The sequence below is a fragment of the Protopterus annectens genome, chromosome 8.part1 (assembly GCF_019279795.1).
Source record: "Protopterus annectens isolate FY-2018-M chromosome 8.part1, PAN1.0, whole genome shotgun sequence".
Lineage (NCBI taxonomy): Eukaryota > Metazoa > Chordata > Ceratodontiformes > Protopteridae > Protopterus > Protopterus annectens.
Window position 1 is genome coordinate 523,656,763 of NC_056742.1, and position 19,982 is coordinate 523,676,744.

Below are 19,982 nucleotides of genomic sequence, written 5' to 3' on the forward strand. Positions count from 1 at the left end.
CTTCATGTTCTGAGGATTGTGCGTGCAGACGTCACGTTTAAGGCCCTACGTGTGACGTCCCACGCACACTGCAACAGCCAAGCTGAAGCTTTTGTATAGAAGCCGACGTACAAGTCACCTGAGGGCAAGAAATCCTACACCTAGAATACTGCAACATAGAAGAGAAAGGACATATATGGTTATGGTAAGATTTTACACAACTAGTCTTTATTAATAAAACAGAGAAAGTAAAGCTGAAATGGATTCTGATTGTGAACCTGACCTGAATGAACATGGTTCTGTTAAACCTATTTTAAAGTATCGTAGATTGCAGAAAGTATAACTGTTTTTATAGTTTTTTTATTTTATATATTTATATTTTTTATGTATATTGCTCTCTACTTGCTTTGGCTTTTCTTTGGTAGACTGCACTAAATTCACTTACATTCCAGCACTTTTATTGGTTAGTTTGATCTAGGTCTGCTTATGTCATACTGTTTAAACATCAGTGTGTGTTGTGCTTTGCTAAATATCTGAAAAAGCTCTATGTGAAAGCTGTAATCTGTTTTTATTTTTTATATTACAAGTTCATTTTCCATTCAATTTCCAGCTCTCTCTGTGTTTGGATTTTGGATTACTTGTTCCTCTGTTGTCTATTTGGAACTGTGCAATGTTTGCTGCTGCTCTGCTTGCCTGTGTTCGGAGTCAGCCTGTTTGATTTCTTTTTGGTACTTTTTTTTGCTTGCTGGCTCCATTTATTCCCTGTAGAGGAGTTCTTGGATTTTACTTGGTCATTAAAGATGTAATTCAGGCCATTGCTTCCAGACACCCCAAAGTTGTGCTTGATTTCTGTAATACGTGTGGTCAAACTAAAGTTTGATTGTGGATTTAGTTTATGCATGCTAACAGTCAAAAAATGTGGTCCAAAAATTGAGTGAGCATCCATGTGTGTGTGTATACATGTTTGTGTATAATGAGTATAAATATATATATGATGTACACACACTATATATACTTACACGTGTGTGTGTGTGTGTGTGTATATATATATATATATATATATATATATATATATATATATATATATATATATATATATGCATGTGTATAAATGCATGTGTGTATGTATATATATATATATATGTATATGTATATATATATATATATATATATATATGTATAATGCATGTGTGTATACATGTGTGTGTGTGTGTGTGTATATATATATATATATATATATATATATATATATATATATATATATATATATATATATATATGCATGTGTGTGTGTGTATATATATATATATATATATATATATATTATGCATGTGTGTATAAATGTGTGTGTGTGTATGTATAACATGGAAGTTAAGGCGCATGGTCCACTACTGCTTTTGATTGCTTTTTACAAGAGACAAATTCTTTAGAAAGTACGTGTTTCTTTCTCAAATGTTCTAAGAGTGATGATTGTTTATCAAATGTTTTAAGAGTGGTTTTCTGATGAGTAATTTAGATTTTGCATTTGAGAACTCGGTACTTAACAAGGAAAGACCTTTATGAATGAAATCTCAAAACTCTAATACAGACCTGAAGAGAAACTTGTTGAGAAATTAGATTATGGAACCTTTTACTATTGCGTTATAGGGTACAGTCGTCTCTAGCTTTAAAATTCTTTTATAGTGTTGAACTTGTTCATTATTTTTAATGGTTGTTATTGAGTCAGGTTACTTAACTTGGATTTTGACTGGATGCTGACTCTTGAGATTTGTGTAACTTAACACTGCTGAACAAATGCATTGTAACATTATGCTTCAGAAGTAGATTGGATGGACCCCCCACCTCATTTTTTCTTTGGAATTATTGATGCCCAGTATAAACAGTGGTGTTACTCCTTTTGAAAACTACATTGAGAGTAATGCAGTGGGAGGAGTTCAAGTACTGCTTGCTTGATTCATTATGTCTTGAAGTTCTCATTTGCATTGGGTATTGTTACAACTAGCTTTTCTCTAGTCTTATTCGGTCCATTAATCAGTGTTTGATACTTTTTTTTTTAATGCTGTTAGTTTTTTACTTTCATCCACAACAGATCATTTGCTTTTGTGCATAGGTTTTACATTGTGGGCTGTTAAGACTTTGCAGCAAGTTGTGCAGCTTGTCTGTTAAAATTAAGTGTGCTGCATAGCTTACCTGTTGGTCTTTTTGTGTGATTAGCCAGTTAGCTTAGACTTGCTTCTGTAAATATGTTGTACAGAAGATCAGTGTTTTGTGTGTTTTATTTTACAAACTTTCGTCCGTTAAACTAATCTCTGCATAAGTTCTGAAATAAAGTACTTTGGGCTTTTTCAGCATTCTTCAGGAAGAAGTACCAGAACATCAAAAAGCATCAACAGCAGTAAATTGCACAGAGCTCAGCAGGTAATTGTTCTACTTTGTCTTGATATCCATTATAATAGTAAGCTGCTGGGCTTACAGTTTGGAAGGTGTGAAATAATGCATCAGAGAGACTTGACAGTTATGTGCAAAACTATGCTAAATACAAGTAATGTTTTTTTTCATTTTTATCAACAGAAGGTTGAAGAAATAACATTCTCATTTAATCTGGATGACTATGTGACTGTGGATGAAATTGGTGATGAGACAGAGGAGCCCTCAGTCCGGGTCAGTGTGGTAGATGACCCAGAGAAGTCGTCTTCTGTTTCAGTCGGAGAAGAGTCACTAGTGCAGCCTGGTGTAAAAAAAGAAGGTAGTGTTTCCAAAGATTCTACTGATGACAAAAGTGAAGTCAAGGCATCTGGTGAAATGTTGCCATCTGTGGATTCCAGTTCTGCAAAAGAACCTTTGTATCCTGCTGCCCACTCAGACAAGGATGCTGATATTTCAAGTGTTCTGCCTTGTTGTTCTGGTATTCCAAAGTGTACTTTGCATCCTTTTGGTTCAGAAGAAAAAAAAGATATTTCTGAGGGCTTGTGTACCTCTTCTAGTGCATCAGAAGAAAATGCATTGAAATCTGAGAGCTTAACACAGAAGAGATCTGATCTTCCTGAAGATTTGTCTTCCATTCCTTCTTGTATGGCAGTACATGCTTCCATAAAACATGACTCCTTCCAGATGCAAGCAGATGAACTTGGTAATGCTTCTTCAGGAGGTGTTCCTTTGTCTCTTCCACACGAAAAAAGTCTGGATGCATCTGATAGTAAACCTGCATCTGCTAATGATCCAGTTTTGCCAGCATTGCAGTCTAATGCACAAAAAATAGGTGTTTCAAAAGCTGGACAACCTTCTATCCCTGCTGTTAAAAAGGAATCCCTGTTACAGCATGAAACCCCAAAAGGGAAAAAGGTAGTTCACACCAAAGATATTAATTCCGATTCTCGTTCCAAAAAAAAGAAAAGTACAGATGCTGCTGTAGATGACTTTTCTTTTGTTACTTTAGATGAGATTGGAGAAGAGGATTCATCTTTATCAAATGAAACTGCAGTTGTAGGACCCCATAATGAAGAAAGCACACTAGTAACTGTAGATGAAGTTGGGCCAGATGATCTCACTGAAATAGAAAAGGAACTTCACATACAAGTAGAAGGTGACTCTTCCTCAGTGGTTAGGCTGCCTGTTTCAGCTGATGTTGAAAAATCTGAAAAGATGGTTGAAGACTTTAAAGCAGGTATAAAAGATATGCCCAGTGGCACTGGGAACACTTCAGCATGTAATGTAACTTTACCATTTAGTGAATCTCAAGGTGACAAAAAAGAACAACCCGTTGGAACTTTGGATGAAAATACTGAAGATGATGACGATGCTTGTACTTTTTTCAGCACTTTAAAAGGTGACATGAACTTTGTCACTGTTGATGAGATAGGAGGAGATGATGAAGACCAGATTGCAGAATTGGAAGCCTCAGCAGTGGAAGAGGACCAAATAAAGGAAGACTCATCTAATGTTAAGGAAATGACAGCAACAACATCGACTGGAGCAAGAGGAACGAAGAGAAAACAGTCTCCAGGTAATTATCATGACATATTGCTGTACATGTTCAAAAAAGTTAGTATTTTGTATTCCACAGTTCTCTGTATGCATCCCTATGCACAGTATTTGTGAGTCTGTCTGTGGAGACACCCCCCCCCCCACACACACACACACACACATGTGATTTATTAGTTGAATTGTAAAAATGCCAAATCGCAGAACATAGAAGCAAGTTACTTGGCTTCATTAACAGATGAAAACATTTAAAAAATCCTTTTTTGTGTGTGTTTTGCATGGGAGGACATAACCTCCTGCACGCCCCATGTAGGGGACAGCACCAGCCCGTACACCGCCTTACTTGTACCAACCAGTTCTGAGGACCTAGTGGGGAGGGTGTCCTTGATGCCCACTGTCCGGTCTTACATTGGTCAGCAGTACATGGTTGGCAAAATGTTCAGGGATTTCATATTTGGAGTAAAAGTACAACCAGCAGACTGTCCTGCAAGCGTGGTCACGCATACACAGTCAGCAAATGTTTATTGTATTGTCCATTGCTACAGTAGTGGAACTTCTGCTAGACCACTTCTGTGTCAGTTAGACAGAGGCACAGTATACTAACCTCGAAAAAGGGCATAGCAAAATTCATTTAAAATGGGTGGCGAAAGCCAAACACACACTGGATAGGCTTATAAATGCCCTAGGGCAGATAGCCTAGTATGAACCTATGAACCTATAAGGATCCAACCTCTTGCATAACTGCTAGAGCTTTGTACCCTTCCACCACTTGGCTGGACAGACGCCCTCCCCCAAAAATGTCAGCACATTAGTGTAAGACGAACATCTACCTTCATGCACAATCTTTACTTATTACTTGCTACAGTACAAGTGCAAATGGATGCATGTTATGCTGACTTTCACTAATTCCATCAGTTAAACTGGGCTTTCACAGTTTCAGGTTAATATTGTGGATAATTTCTTAACTTTTTTGATTGTGTTACATAATTATAAGATCTGAAGTAGGAGATTCATTTGTCTGCAACCTGTGGGTTATGGATCCGATATCGGATCCGAACCGGCATGGTTTTCCAGCTATGGATCCAAGCTCTCAGCTCCTCCCCTCACCCATAATGCCCTGCTCTACCCTCATGACCTCAGATCTCGTTTGCCGCGCATGGTGACTGGATTTGTTTCTCAAGCTCTCAAGCTAAGTGGTAGTTTTATTGTTAAATTTCAGAAATTTGAAGTTTGTATTGATTTTTTGTGTGAAAGTGTAGGTTTCCCCTTTGATATTTTTTCTTTTTAGAGTTAATCTAAAAGTTTTATCCCTCCCCTCGCTGTTCAAGAGAGTGTGTGTGTTGGGCCTGTGTGTGTATTGGTTTTTTAGTTACTTTACTTTGGTAACTTCTTTGTTAGACTAGGATGGCAGACCAACCAAAGTCTATATTTTGTAAATGCTCCGAGTGTGGCCATAAGCTTTCCCCAGCTGATGGCCACACTGTGTGTTAGATGCCTGGGGGTTGAACACCTCACATCTGGATGTTCCATTTGTGCAGGGTTCAACCCCAGGGCATTGAAGGAGCGGAGGTCCAAGCTTGTTTTGGCGGGCCTTTTACCGCCGGACTCTGCTCCGACCTCCGCTCCTTCCAGAGTAACCGTGCCTCTGGTTACTCCCTCTGCTCCCCCTCCTCCTCCTGGGACTCAACCTCCCGTTTCTGGTTCGGAGGAGAGGGATGCTAGAAAAAGGGACCGGAGGGAGAAGCACCATAAGCGGCGGGCCGAGACCTCTGTTTCGCCCCGCCAGCCAAGCGGCTTCTCCCGGCTCCGTCCTCGGTCTCCTCCTTCGGCTCCGGTCTCCTGTGTTTTTCACCGGGACCTGAGGAGGAGGAGACCCGATCTCCGTCGAGGCTATCGAGGAGGCACTCCAGGCCTACCTCGGTAGCCTCGTCGAGATCCACGTATAGCCTTTTGGATGCTGATCTGGACCGGATGATGAGAAGGTTCATCCAGGCCCAGATGCAGATGGGAGTGCTCTTGCCTCCCCCTCCTCTGGGGGGGAGCTCAACACCCTTTTTCAAACCGATTGCTCCTTCTCCGACCCGCTATCCGGGTCCGGAGCAGCTGGAGCCGAGCAGCTTCGGAGCCGGGGGTGGGTCGGCGCCGATAGTACTTTGTACTTCGGATCCGACCCTGCCCTCGAGTGCATTGGATCCGACCTCTCGGAGCCTGGATCCGAGCCTCGGATCCGGTGGGATCAGTGCTCCTTCGGCGCCGTCCGTGTCGGAGCGCACTGTCCCTTCAGATCCGAGCGCTTCGGCGCCGGCTCCGATCCATTCTTCAGAGGGGCCGATTATCGCATCCTTTGGTCGGGGTCGGTTCCTCTTCGGCGTTTGATGTAGTGGAGAGGGCCCTGTTGCGGGTCTCTGGACCCCCGGCACTTGTTTCGGCTCCGTCCCGCGCTCCCTCTGCACTGGGCCAGGCTTCCACCATCCGGCCCTTGGGACAGCCCGCTTCTGTGCCCCAAGTTGCTCCAATGGAACAAGTTGCTGCTTGCGAGGAGTCCTCTGACAGCCCCCCAGAGGATGTCCCTCGCAAGCATACGTGCAAAAGGAGGCACATTGACTCCCCCGAGTCTCTCACGGAAGACACGGACTTGGAGGAAGGGGAAGGCTCCCCACGGTCACCCCCCGAGGATGTCTCATTTGGAGACATCATGGAAATGCTCCGTATAAGGGGGGGGTGGTCTGCAACCAAGTCTTCCTCGGACAAGTCCGTGTTCTTGGAGGCATTTGAAGCTGGCCCGTCTACCTCTTGGGTGTCCCCTCCTGCCGACCCCCTGGTGGACCTCATTACCACCAGGGCGTGGAAGGAACCGGACTCCGTGGAGCCAATTCCTAAGAGGCCCGATAGGATCCTTAGCCCACCGTCCGACCGTGCCCATTGGAGTAAGGGGCCTCCGGTAGATGCCATGTTGACGGCGGCGGCCACCAAGAGGGAACTTGCTCAGGAGAGTCCCTCAGTCCATCCCCCGAGCAAGGAGTCTCGGATGATGGACCGCTTGGGGAAGCGGATGTTTAGTTCAGCGACCTTCTCGGTAAGGGCGCTGAACTACTTGGCACATGTCATTAGGATGCAGCGAGATCTCATTAAAGAATACGCTGCATCTCCCCCAGAGTCCATGTCGGAGGAGGACAGGGTGCTGCACTCCACCCGCATGGCCACTCTTAGGTCAGTTACTAATACCTCTATGCGGCTACTCTCCCACGCTACGGAAGGCGCCGCTAGAGCCGCAGGGGCAGGCCTAGTCACTAGACGTCAGGCCTGGCTCCGTCACTGCGATTTTTCTGAGCCCTTCAAAGCGTCATTTGCAAATGCCCCCTTTGATGGTTCTGCTCTCTTTGGCAAAACCGTTCGCGAAACGTTGACCCAGAGCGAGAAGGACGGGAAGACGCTGTCTGCCGTCGGAATCTGCTTCTCTGCACCCCAAAGGCCCTACTCTAGGAACCAAAAGGGTCAGAAGAAGATGTGGTTCCGGAAGTCGCAGCAGTCCCAGCCTGCTCCGGACAACCAGTCCTTCCGTGGCAGAGGAGGACAGGGAGGACGCCGCCCTAGAGGCAGAGGGGCTCCCAGAAACTTCGGGTCCAGGGAACCTTTCTCTGAACGGCCCGCGCAGCAACCCTGAGGGGTTGCCCGCATGCCCCCCTCTGGAGGCAGTCGGGGGACGTTTTTCGGGGCACCTAGCGGCATGGGAGTCCATAACATCAGACCGCTGGGTTTTCCAAATCATATCCAGAGGATATCGCATCCCCTTTCTTCACTTTCCAAAGTTGAAGTCCCTCCCAGACGTTCCACCCGGTCAACGGGAGGCCGCTTTGGCAGAAATTGGCCATCTGCTAAAGAAAAGAGCCATCCAGCCCGTCCCCCAGACCAGATCGGATCAGGGTTCTACTCCAGGTTCTTTAGTGCCAAAGAAGATGGGGGAACTAAGACCAATTCTAGACCTTTCTCTCTTGAATCTGGCAGTCCCCAAAGAAAAATTCCGAATGGTCACTCTGCAATCTATTCTCCCCCTTCTGGGAGAAAATCACTGGATGTGCTCGATAGACCTCAAAGACGCGTACTACCACATCCTGATGGACAGGCGCTCCAGGAGGTTCCTCCGCTTCCGGCTGGGAGCCAGTCACTACCAGTTCCGGGTCCTTCCCTTTGGTCTCACCACAGCCCCCAGGGTGTTCACCAAAGTATTAGCAGTGGTAGCGGCCCACCTGAGGCTTCAGGGGGTGCAGGTCTTTCCCTACCTGGACGACTGGCTTCTTACCGCCCCAACAAGGCATCTACTATTATTGGCACGAGACTCCTTTCTCCATCTTGCTCCTTTTCTGGGCATTACAATAAATACAAAGAAATCCAACCTGGCGCCCACTCAGCTCTTAGATTTTATAGGGGCCAGGCTAGACACAAGGAGTTTACGAGCCTTCCTCACTGCGGACAGAGTTCAAAATCTGCAGCTCCAGGTGCGGGCCATTCTCCACTCAAGTTCTGTTCTGGCGGAGTTGGTCCTGAGGGCTCTAGGGTCCATGGCGCCTGCTATAGCACTTCTCCCTCTTGCCAGGCTCAATGTGCATCCTACAGTGGACTCTCTTAGTACAGTGGTCTTACCTTGCTCTCCCTATGCATCATCCCATTGCGATCAGCAAGGCTTGCAAGCGGTCCCTCTTGTGGTGGCTTCACTCCCCAGTTCTCCACGAGGCCGCCCATTTTGTGCTTCTCCCTCTCGCCACGGTGACCACGGACGCCTCCGCCTCGGGTGGGGGTATTTTGGGCCGGACCGTCCAAGGCACGTGGAACGATTCAGAGACCTTACTGCATATCAACGTTCTAGAGATGAGAGCAGTGCTCTTAGCGTTGCTAGCACTTCAGGACTTTCTTCCCTTGGGAACAATTGCGATTCAATCGGACAACATGTCTGTGGTCTGGTACATCAACAAGCAAGGGGGAACAAGGTCTTACCCTCTTTGTCGAGAAGCTATGAGAGTTTGGGAATGGGCAATCTCCACCAACCGCTTTCTAATAGCAACGCACATTCCGGGTCGGTCCAACATCCTAGAGGACAAGCTCAGTCGCACCATTCTGACCCCTTACGAGTGGTCTCTCAATTGTCGAGTAGCGGAACGCATATTCGCACGGTGGGGAACTCCTTCATGCGATCTTTTTGCCTCTCCCTCAAACACCAAGTGCGACAGTTTTTTCGCTCTGATACCTCTTCCCGGAGGTTCCCCGAGAGACGCTCTGGTGCATGCTTGGCCACCCGGTCTTCTGTATGCTTATCCACCCTTGCCTCTGATGCTCCAAGTTCTTCAGAAAGCCTCTCGGGTGGGTTGCAGAATGATTCTCATTGCTCCGTTTTGGCCTCAACAGATCTGGTTCCCCTTCCTAAGGTCTCACTCGGTGAATCCTCCTTGGATTCTAGATCCCATTCCGGATCTGATATCCCATCCATCCTGCATACCTCCTCCGAATCTGGACAACCTGAAGCTGACCGCTTGGCTGCTCCAGTTCCACTCTTGATCAGGACTCCCGGTATTTCGTCACCTGTTAAGGCAATTCTGGTGGCAGCTCATAAACCGTCCACTAGAAAGGTCTACCACAGCAAGTGGAAACGGTTTTCTTTGTGGGCGGAGCGGCAAGGCCTGAATCCCTTCACGGTTCCTCTCCCTTTAGTGCTTGACTTTCTAACCACTCTTTTAACGATGGTGCCAGCAGTTCCACAGTCAAAGTACAACTGGCGGCAATTTCTCATTATCACATTGGCCATGACTCTAATCCTCTTATGTCAGCCAAATTGTGTAAAATTTTCCTTAAAGGTACTTTTCTTCTCAGGCCCCATGTAAAACAAGCGGTTCCTCCTTGGGACCTCTCTTTGGTTCTCCAGGCCTTGACCGCCCCCCCTTTTGAACCAGCGGCTACGGTGGATCTCAAATTCTTGTCTTACAAGACAGCCTTTTTGGTAGCCATTACATCGGCCAAGAGAGTTTCAGAGCTTCAAGCATTATCAGCTAAACCTCCTTACTTGGTATTTCATCCGGACCGTGTCTACCTCAGGACCAACCCGTCCTTTCTTCCTAAAGTTGCTTCTGAAGCAAACATTAACCAGTCCATTAACCTCCCTGTTTTCTTCCCTAAATATGAGAACAAAGGTGAATATAAGCTTCACTCATTAGATGTCCACAGGCAACTTAGATTTTATCTAAACAGGACGGCTGGTCATAGGCAATCCGACCAGTTGTTTATTTCCTTTGCAAAATTTAATTTGGGCAAGCCAATTTCTAAAGTTTCTCTGTCCCGCTGGATTTCACAGTGCATCTTATTGGCTTATCAAGCTTCAGGAAGGCCGCACCGGAGGGTGTTCATGCCCATTCAACCCGGTCAGTATCTACCTCGGCAGCCTTCAAGGCTAGGATTCCTCTAGATGATATTTGTGCAGCAGCCACGTGGGCTTCATCTCATACTTTTATCTCCCACTATAAGTTGGATCTTGCATCTAGGGTAGAGCATCCTTTGGCTCCGGTGCTCGGAATATCCTTCCATGATGGCGCCCAAGATTCAGGTAGCTGGGGACTCTGTCCCACAGGTTGCAGACAAATGAATCTCCTACTTCAGATTTAGAAGTTATGTACTCACCATAACGCTCCATCTGAGTGGGTGTATTCATTTGCCTGCAACCATCCCGCCCTCCTATCCCCCTGGCCTTTCAGTTTCCTGCATATTATCTGTTACCCTTTTCAGGGTGTTGTTGCTGTTGGCAAACTCGATCTGAGGTCATGAGGGTAGAGCAGGGCATTATGGGTGAGGGGAGGAGCTGAGAGCTTGGATCCATAGCTGGAAAACCATGCCGGTTCGGATCCGATATCGGATCCATAACCCACAGGTTGCAGACAAATGAATACACCTACTCAGATGGAACGTTATGGTGAGTACATAACTTCTAAGTTATTCAGGGAAGGCATGTACAGATCTCAGAAGCTGAAGATAAAAAAGGCGTTTAGTGTGGGAATTAGACTTCACATAGTCTTCCAGACCGTTTTTGTTTCATGCCTAAGCATAATATGCTTAGCTGCCCTCCCTGTGCTCACTTCAAGGAGATCACTAAAAAGCTGCTCATCTTGGGTAAGGCTGCTGTGGTATCAGACAACTCACAGAAATAAGTGCCCATGCAAAAAAGATGTAAACGAGCAGTATTTAGACACCAAAGACCTCCATAGGCTCAAGGGCGTTGGGTCTAGAAAGGTACTTTTACAGGTTCTGACCCTAATATTTGCAGACTAGACCAAGGTCTCTGGCATTGTCCTTGAGGCCGATACATGCTTGGATGACATGTCCTCCCAGGACAAAATCCTCCAGCCACTGGTTAGAACCAGACCTCTCCACGTGGGTGTCTGGTTTCAATGTTTGTATTTTGATGTTGGAGGGTGAGGCCTGTGTCCCCCCCCCCCCCCCATCATTGGTGCATGAGGATGCTTCAGATCCCAAAACTGAGGTTTTCAACTTGTATGGTGTTCACTCAAAAAACAGTCTGTCCAGGTGGCTTACATTCACCATCTTTCCTCAGCATGTGCAGTGCCAAAATGAACTGATATTAATGAATGTTACACAGGGATGTATTTCTTGAACTGGTATACAAGTGGATTAGACTTTTTAACTTGTTCAGAAAATGAACAGCGAATGGTCTTTTTCACCAGGAAACAAGCACTCGTTTCCATGCAACAGATGCCTTTTTCATAACCTGAGCAGGTTTTTTTCTCTGCACCTTCCCTGTGATAATCCCCTGGGTCTTACAGAAGGTGTGAAGAACAGTCCAAAAATGCCACCGGTCGCTGTTTTGGCCAAGATAACATTGGTTCACCATTGTACTGAAATTAAGAACAGCGCCAGTCCTGTGGCCTCAGCATGTGAACCTCTTGGCTCAGAAGAAATTATCATGTGTACATCCTGACCTAAGGATTCTAAGGCTGACACTGTTGATGATTTGGCTGTCATCCTTTTCATACATATGTTTTTAGGAGATGTCTGTTCTCTTCTGAGGGAGACTAGAAAACCAAACACAAGGAAGTCATACCTAGCTGAATGGAAAAGATTTGGTTTGATGCTTCAGGAGAGGTCAGGTCCAAGTCCAGCATGTCATTGATCTTGCATACGTATCAGATCTTCACAAAATGGAATTGTCTTATGCTTATTTCGAAATGCATAGATCAGCTGTTTCAGCTTATCTGCCATGAGATCCTTCTCTGTTTTGCATTTTGCCTAAGTAGTTCTTCAAGGTGAGTTCTACATTTGGGACCCCCCCCCCCCAAGTGTCTGCTTAGTTTTACAATACATCCTGCTTCTGCTGCCCTATAAGTAGAGGTAGCTATTTGTAAATCCATCCACATTTTTTTTCCAAACATTGAGTATTGTAACCAGAGTTTCACGATTCTGCAGGGAATCTAAGCAATGCTCTTTGCAGTGCCAGCCATCAAAAGGTCTGTAAGCTGTCACTATTCTAGCAGTGAATTATCTGATGAGCCTAGCAGAGTTATGTTTGGAACTTGTCTTAATTGTAGATGTTCATAGGTAGGTACTAGGCTAATCGGCCCAAGGGCCTAAGTAAGCCTAGCCAACAAGGTTCCCTGGCTTACGCCACCCAAGAAAGTTAATTTCCTATACCACTATCGAGCAGAGCCACAGAAGTGATCCCGGGGGTGTATTTCCCATCCACTCATCAAGATTTTTCTTGGAGTGCTAATGAGGAACTTTACTTGACATAGATGGGTAGCTTGTTTCAGAGTATAGGAAGTCTCTGGGACAAGAATCTATCCCTCCAGCATGCCCTGTTTGTTGTGGTGACGAGGTTTATGTCCCTAGCGCTCGTAGCTCGGAGGGATTAGGATTTCTTTAGGTGTAGCATGTCCAACAACTCTGGGTTTAACATACCTTTATATGTTAGGCAGAGATCTCCTCTGAGTAGGCGATATGCTACAGAGTAAAGCTGGAATTTTTTGAGACTGTCCGTGTATGGCATCTGTTTGAGGCCAGTGATACTCTCTGTGAGGTACTTCTCTGGCCTTTCCAGCTGCTGCAGATGTCTTGTGAGGTAATTCCAAAAGGTGCATTGTACTCTGTGTTGGAGCATAATTACTATTGAAGTATCGGTTCCTTCTGTGTCAGTCTCCTATCTCTTCAGACTTTGTGGACATCCTTCCACATATATGGAAAAATAAATAGTTGATCCCCCTCCCCTTTTCTGTTCCCTTGACCAAATGCCTTCTTTCTTCAGGGTTCCATTATAACCTGGAGAAGCAGCTTTGTAATTTTCATGTTGGACCGTTTCCCTGGTGAATCCTTACTGCTAGGGGTAACTAGTACAATGGCGCACCATACCATTACAGTTTAGCTTACCTGGGTTAAAAAAGAACCAGCAAAGGTGCAGACATTTGTCCATGTTATGCCACCAATGCCTTCAGCTGGGAGGCCTGCACTCAGCCAGGAAGGATAGCAGTGGAAAACTCTGGAAGTTGGGTCAACTGTCAGTCCTGCTGTGGCAGAAGAGTCTCTAGAGTTATTGCAACAGTGAGTATACTTGAACAGCTACAGTTATGGAAACTCGTATCACAGCTTTACTTTGTGTCTTAAGTCTGATTGTGTGTTCTTAACTCATTCAGTTCAGTGACGCTCAGGAAGTTTGCACTCTAACTTCCAGTGGGTGCAGACTAAGCCTTTTGACAGAATGAAATTGTCCTCACATTTCAAACAGAAGTCTTATTCCAATGTTGCAGTATTCACTTTGGTGTGGGATTTTCTGCCTCAGGCGATCTGAAGTCTGCTCCTATACAAAAGCCTTTTGCCTGGCTGCCGTAGGTGCGTGGGACGTCACACATAGAGTCATAATCCAGGGTCCTTAAATGTGACATCGGCACGCACAGACCCCAGAACTTTTCAGCTGCAGACGTCGTCACTTAGATCATCCAGCTCCTTCCAATGATTTCTTCAGAAAGATAAGTACCCCGTTGTTTTTTTTTTTTCTTGTTTTCCTAGTGTCTTTGCTTGTGCTTGGTTTGCTGTAGTTCCTGGCCGATGTCAGCTAAAAAAATGCAAATGTAGCTGCGGACGGCAGATATCATACAAAGACATGCACATGTGCGGATTTTGTCTAGGCAAGGAGCATGACCATACGTCGTGTTCCATTTGTAAGTCCCTCGTGCCTAAGACTCTCCGCAGTCGTCTGGCCGCATTAACTTGTACCTCAAAAATCAGCGTCTCAAGTGTCTAGCCCTTAGGATGGATCTAGAACCGCCAAGGAAGAAGCCCAAAATTTCCAGTCCTCTTCCTACTGCCACTCTGCTTATGGAAGTCCCGCCGGCTTCTGATTTAGGGGCTGAGGAACGTCCGATTTCTCAGTCGGCTTTGACTGTTCCCGCTGAGGTAGCCGCTTCGTCAGGCATGGAAGGCACATCCGCGGACTCTGTTCAGCCATCGGCCACAACTGACGTTGAGGGGGAACTGCTTGCTGGATGACCGACTCCTCTCTTTCTCCAGGCCTGGCATCTATTCCATCTCTTCAACTAGGCCTACACCCTCCAAGAAAAAACATACCATTACACCTTCTGAAACTCAGGCGGATTGGCAGTCTTTCACCAACTCTGTCATGCAAGCCTTCATGGCCTTTAGGCCCTCAGGCCCTCCTCCTACTTCCATCCCTGTGCTCAGTCCTCACCCAGCCCCTGCTTCTTCCCCTCCTACCTCCTTTAGAAGAAGATCAGCATTTTCAATGATTCTTCTTCTGCGGAATCAATTTATGTAAGCCAAATTGCTTCACCTCTCGACTACTGTTCTCCAGATGAAGACTCCATAGAAGGGGACTCACCCCCCCCAAGAAAACTTAACTTTTGGGGAGACTATCACTAAAATGAGGGAGTATTTTAAGTAGGACTCTACCCTTATGTCTGACACACAGAAGAGATACTTTGAACTTCTGCAACTGGAATTTCCCTCTCCCTCTGCTATACCTCCTGTTCTCCCAGCTTTCCTGGATGCTTTCAACTCAGTAAGAACCCTGACTCTCAGCCACCAGCCCCCAAAAGACCAGGCAGGTTTTATAAGGTATCAGATGATCAAAAATTCCTGGTAAAACCTCATCTAGCAGATACAGCTGTTATTGCTGTCACCCCTGACAGACCATCCAGACAACTCCCTGCCTCTCTCCTGGCCACTGATAAGGACAGTAAAACCATGGACAGGCTACTAAAGAAAGTATATACCTCGTCCACCTTTGCCTTCAGCACCATTAACTGTCAAACGCACATGGTAAGATATGCTTTGGACTTAGTGTTTCAAGCCTCTACCCTGCTAGCCTCTACTCCAGACTGTCCTTCTAAATCAGACATTGCTTCAAAGCTTTCCCTAGCTACCCAAGTAGCCAGACACTCCAGGTGTAGCTGCAGCTTCTGCATCTGCCCTACTCAGATATTCGTGGCTACGCTCACAACCTCTCCCAGAGGATTTTAAAACTAAAATCATGGATGCTCCACTGGACCACAACCTTCTTTTCGGAAAAAAACTCAGCTGATCTCTTCAGAAACTTGCAAGAGAAAAGCAGAGCTGCAAGACATAAAACACTTGCCAGTTTCTCTCTTCCCAAAGTATTACAGGAATTGCCCTGCCAAAACTTCCTTCATCAGGAGACTGCCCTCTTCTCAGCCATCTACCTCGAGACAAAGAAGAGGATCTAGGAGACAACCTTACTCCAGACCTAATGACCCCCCTCCCCCCAAACAGTCCTTTCCTGGCAGAAGAGGGCCCTCCTTTGTGAGACTGCTTTGCCCTTCTTCCCTTATCCGCCCGTCTCCCCCACTGCCTCCCCTTCTGGAAATCAATAACCACAGACCAATGGGTCCTTTCCAGCATTCAAAGAGGCTACTTACCTATCTTGGGAAGAAAGACCACATCCAAAAAAGATTCCTTTCCCACCAAAAAACCAACTACACCTTCTCCCAACTATTCTACAACAACTCCTTGCCCTGGGAAGAATAGAACCAGTCCCCAAGGGCCAAGAAGGAAAAGGATTCTATTCCCGTTTATTCCTCCTTCCAAAAAAGGAGGGTCCCTGGAGACCCATTCTACACCTCTCTTACCTAAACAGGTTCCTGAAAGTCCCATCCTTCAGAATGCTCTCTCGGCAAACCCTCTTGCCACTGATTCCACCCCAAGCCTTTATGATCACTCTGGACATAAAAGAAGCTTATCTCCACATTCCTATCATGCCCTCACACAGGACATTCATTAGATCTACTGGTATTTCCTCACATTTTCAGTTTACAGCCTTGCCCTTTGGCTTATCTACTGCTCCAAGGGTGGTCACAAAATGCCTGGCCCCTGCCATTGCATTCTGTCGAACCAAGGGCATCCAAATATACCTCTACCTGGATGGCGTCCTCCTCCTAGCCGAATCAGAATCCTTGCTCCTGAACCACCTAAAATTTACCATGACCACCCTGCACAATTTGGGTTTCACCCTCAATCTTCCAAAATCCTCTCTGCAACAGCAGCCGGACAAAGTTTTCCTGGGATGCAGAATAAGATCCGACTTAATGAGAGCCTGTTTCCCACAGGACAAACCACACACTCTCTCACTCGGAAACCATTCCCTCAGAATGGTCTGGAGCCGCTGAGCAGGCATTGACTTCTGAGAGTGTTTTCAGGCCTACACAGTTATATGTAAAGACTACTTCATCTTCTAAAGCAAAGACTAAAGCAGCTTTAAAGACAAAGAAACAACTACAGCATTCACCAGTACAGATTTCCATGCCTAAAAAACAGATACTTAAAATGGCCGAAGACTTAATTACCTTGCTCAGGGGTTCCCATCCCCCTCCTGACAAGAGGCCTAGGCAAGAGAGAGATTATGACTCTTCAGATCAGGTTTCCATTTCCTCTGACTCCTCTTCTGTACGGGAATACTCTCTTCCTCCCTATGAGGATTCTGATGCTGAAGAATCTATCCCTTCAGCCTCTCCTTCTGAGGATTATTCTTTTGGGGAAACCCTGCATACCATGAGGGAGCACTTCTACTGGGAGAGCCAAGATTACTCAGAATCAAAGAAAAGGCTTAGAGATTTTCTTTTACTACCTCAGCACAGGCCCCTTGCTATTCCCCCTGTGTTAGACATTGTAGATGTATTTTCAGAGTCCGGTCTTACTCCTGACTCTCTACCTCCAGCCCCTGTTAAACCAGACAAATACTACAGGGTTCCCGATTCACATAAATTTCTTTATAAAACCCTGCTGCTGACCCAGAAACTATTTCTCAGGGTCCAAAATGGGTCAAGGCTACTACTGCAAAAAACCCTATCCCTTCTGACAGGGATTCAAGGGCACTAGACAGATGGAGGAAACAAATTTACACTTCTGCTACTTTGGCTGTGAGGGCTTTTAATTGTCAATTTCATATGATTAAATATCAGCAATACTTGATGTCACTGCTAAAACAGAAAATGTTGACAAATTCTTACTGTGCAGAAAATAAGGAAATGCAGGATTTATTGCATGCAACTGAACAAGTGGGAAAGCATACATTGCAATGTGGTTTTGATTCTCTGGAGGCCTCTTGCAGGGCTGCAGTTATGGGTTCTGTTATTAGGAGGCATGCTTGGTTAAAGGAACAGAAGCTGCCTGATCATGTTAAAGCAAAATGATTAGATGCTCCATTACAGCATGATACTTTATTTGGTCTTAAAGCAGAGGAGGTTTTGAAGAAAATGGAGGACAAAGCGAAATCTATGCAAACAGTAAAGGATTTCTTACAGGTACAGCCACCAGGATTTAGCAGGAACTGGCCTACAAAGAATTGGTCCTTTCCAGTGTCAGGCCACAAAGAGGCAGATACAGACGCCCCAGAGGCAGATCCCAGCCCCAGGGCTCATACAGGCCCAAACAGTGGGGCGCCTCTACCTCCAAAACCGGAGAAGGCAAGTCACAGCCACACAGAAAACAGTCCCAATGACTTGCTTCTGCCAACACCAATCACTTATCTTTTGGCAGCCCCCTTAGGGGGGAAACTAGCACTTTTTTCTCAAAATTGGCATATGATCACCCAGGACAAATGGGTCTTGAATATAGTGTCCCAGGGCTACAGGTTCCACTTTCAGACCCTGCCAAAGGCAAAAGGTATGCCAGACCTGCCACACAATCAATGGGCAGAGGCACAAAAACAAGTTTCGTCCTTCATGGACATGAGGACCATTCAGCAAGTTCCACAGCAAGAGCACGGACAAGGATTTTACTCTACTTTTCTTGGTACCCAGAAAGGACAAAGCCTGGAGACCAATACTGGACCTGTCTATTCTAAACACATTTCTGGACATTCCAAAATTCAAAATGTTAACTCTACAGCAACTTCTGCCCATGCTGGGCAAGAAGGCTTGGCTTGTAACTTTAGACCTGAAATAGGCATACCTGCATATCCCAATCAGACAATCTTGCAGAAGATACCTCAGATTCATAGCTGGCTAAATGCACTACCAATTCCCTGCACTGCCCTTTGGCTTATCTACTGCGCCCAGGGTCTTCACAAAATGCCTGGCACCAGTGATTGCATTTTGCAGACAAAGAGGAATCCAAATATATCCTTATTTAGACTGCCTTATACAAGCAGAGAACAAGGACATTTTACTACAGCATCTGGCGTTGTAAAAAGATTGTTAATTTGCCTAGGGTACACAGTAAACGAAAATAAATCAAAACTAGTACCATCTCAAGAGATAATATTCCTGGGTGCAAGCTTAAATACTACTGCCCAGATGGCTTATCTAATGCCAGCAAACAAAGGCAACTGACTACTTCCAAATGTTGGCAACAAAGGCCCAGTTATCTGCAAGAAAAATTCTGCAGGCTTTGGGCTTCATGGCATCCTGGTAATTCCATATGCCAGACTGCATATGGGGAAACTTCAGTGGTACCTAAAAAGTGTTTGGACTCAACATTGCCAAAACCTGGAAACATTAATTACTCTCATTCCTTGCCTGCAACAGGAGTTTCGATGGTGGGCACAGACCTGTCACCACAACAAGGGACAGCCTTTCACTCTACCCAGAGCCAGGCAGTCAATAACAGCAGATGCATCAGATTATGCCTGGGGGGCCCACATGGCAGGAAAGTGTATTCAGGGCACATGGCCCACAAGCCAAATGCATCTACATATCAATCAAAAAGAGATGCTAGCTGTCCAGAATGCCCTAACAGCTTTCAAGGATCTACTTCATCCAGGACAACTACTGATAAGGATGGACAATACTACAGTCATGTGGTACATAAACAAGCAGGGAGGCACGCATTAATACCCCCTCTGCAGACAAGCCATGACTTTGTGGAACACAGCATTGACTTAACAAGTACACCTGCAAGCACAATTCCTGCCAGGAAAGAAAAATACTCTGGCAGAAGAACTAGGCAGAAACCTCACGGATCCCCACAAGTGGAAACTGGATCCACAAGTCTTCAGCATGATAACAAAGGAATGGGGTTGCCCAGACATAGATCTATGTGCCTCCCCTCACAACAGCCAACAACGGAGATTCTGCACAAGGACTTATCACAAGCAAGCATGGAAGGTGGATGCTCTGTCATTCAGCTGGAAAAGCCTTACAGTATATACCTTTCCTCCTCTGCCTCTCCTCCCCAAGGTACTCCTAAAGGTCAGACAAGAGAAGCCAAAAATGATTCTGATAGCCCCAGACTGGCCACGCCAGCACTGGTACCCAATCCTAAAAAGTTTGTCTCCAGGCCCAGCCTGGACATTGCCTCTAATTCCTCATTTACTGACCCAGCGAAACAATCAGATTTTGCACAGCCAACTCAGGACCCTAAGTCTGGTAGCATGGCAGATAATGTAGCCATTCAAAACACACCTGTCTCTAAAGCAGTGATGGATGTTATTTTAGAGGTCAGGAGGCCCACTACCAGAAAATCTTGTGCAGAAAAATGGAAAATATTCTGTGCTTGGAACCATG

General features: G+C 45.7%; 1 protein-coding gene across 2 annotated transcripts in view; it reads left to right on the forward strand.

Moving 5' to 3' along the window:
* LOC122810428 (zinc finger protein 638-like) overlaps positions 1-19,982 on the forward strand; it is a 996,881-nt gene that overhangs the window by 806,299 nt on the left and 170,600 nt on the right. For both annotated transcript variants that reach the window (XM_044082041.1, XM_044082042.1), the window contains 2 exons: positions 2,329-2,397; positions 2,551-3,982. In XM_044082041.1, coding sequence (XP_043937976.1) covers positions 2,329-2,397; positions 2,551-3,982 — 1,501 coding nt within the window. The remainder of the gene's footprint in view (positions 1-2,328; positions 2,398-2,550; positions 3,983-19,982) is intronic.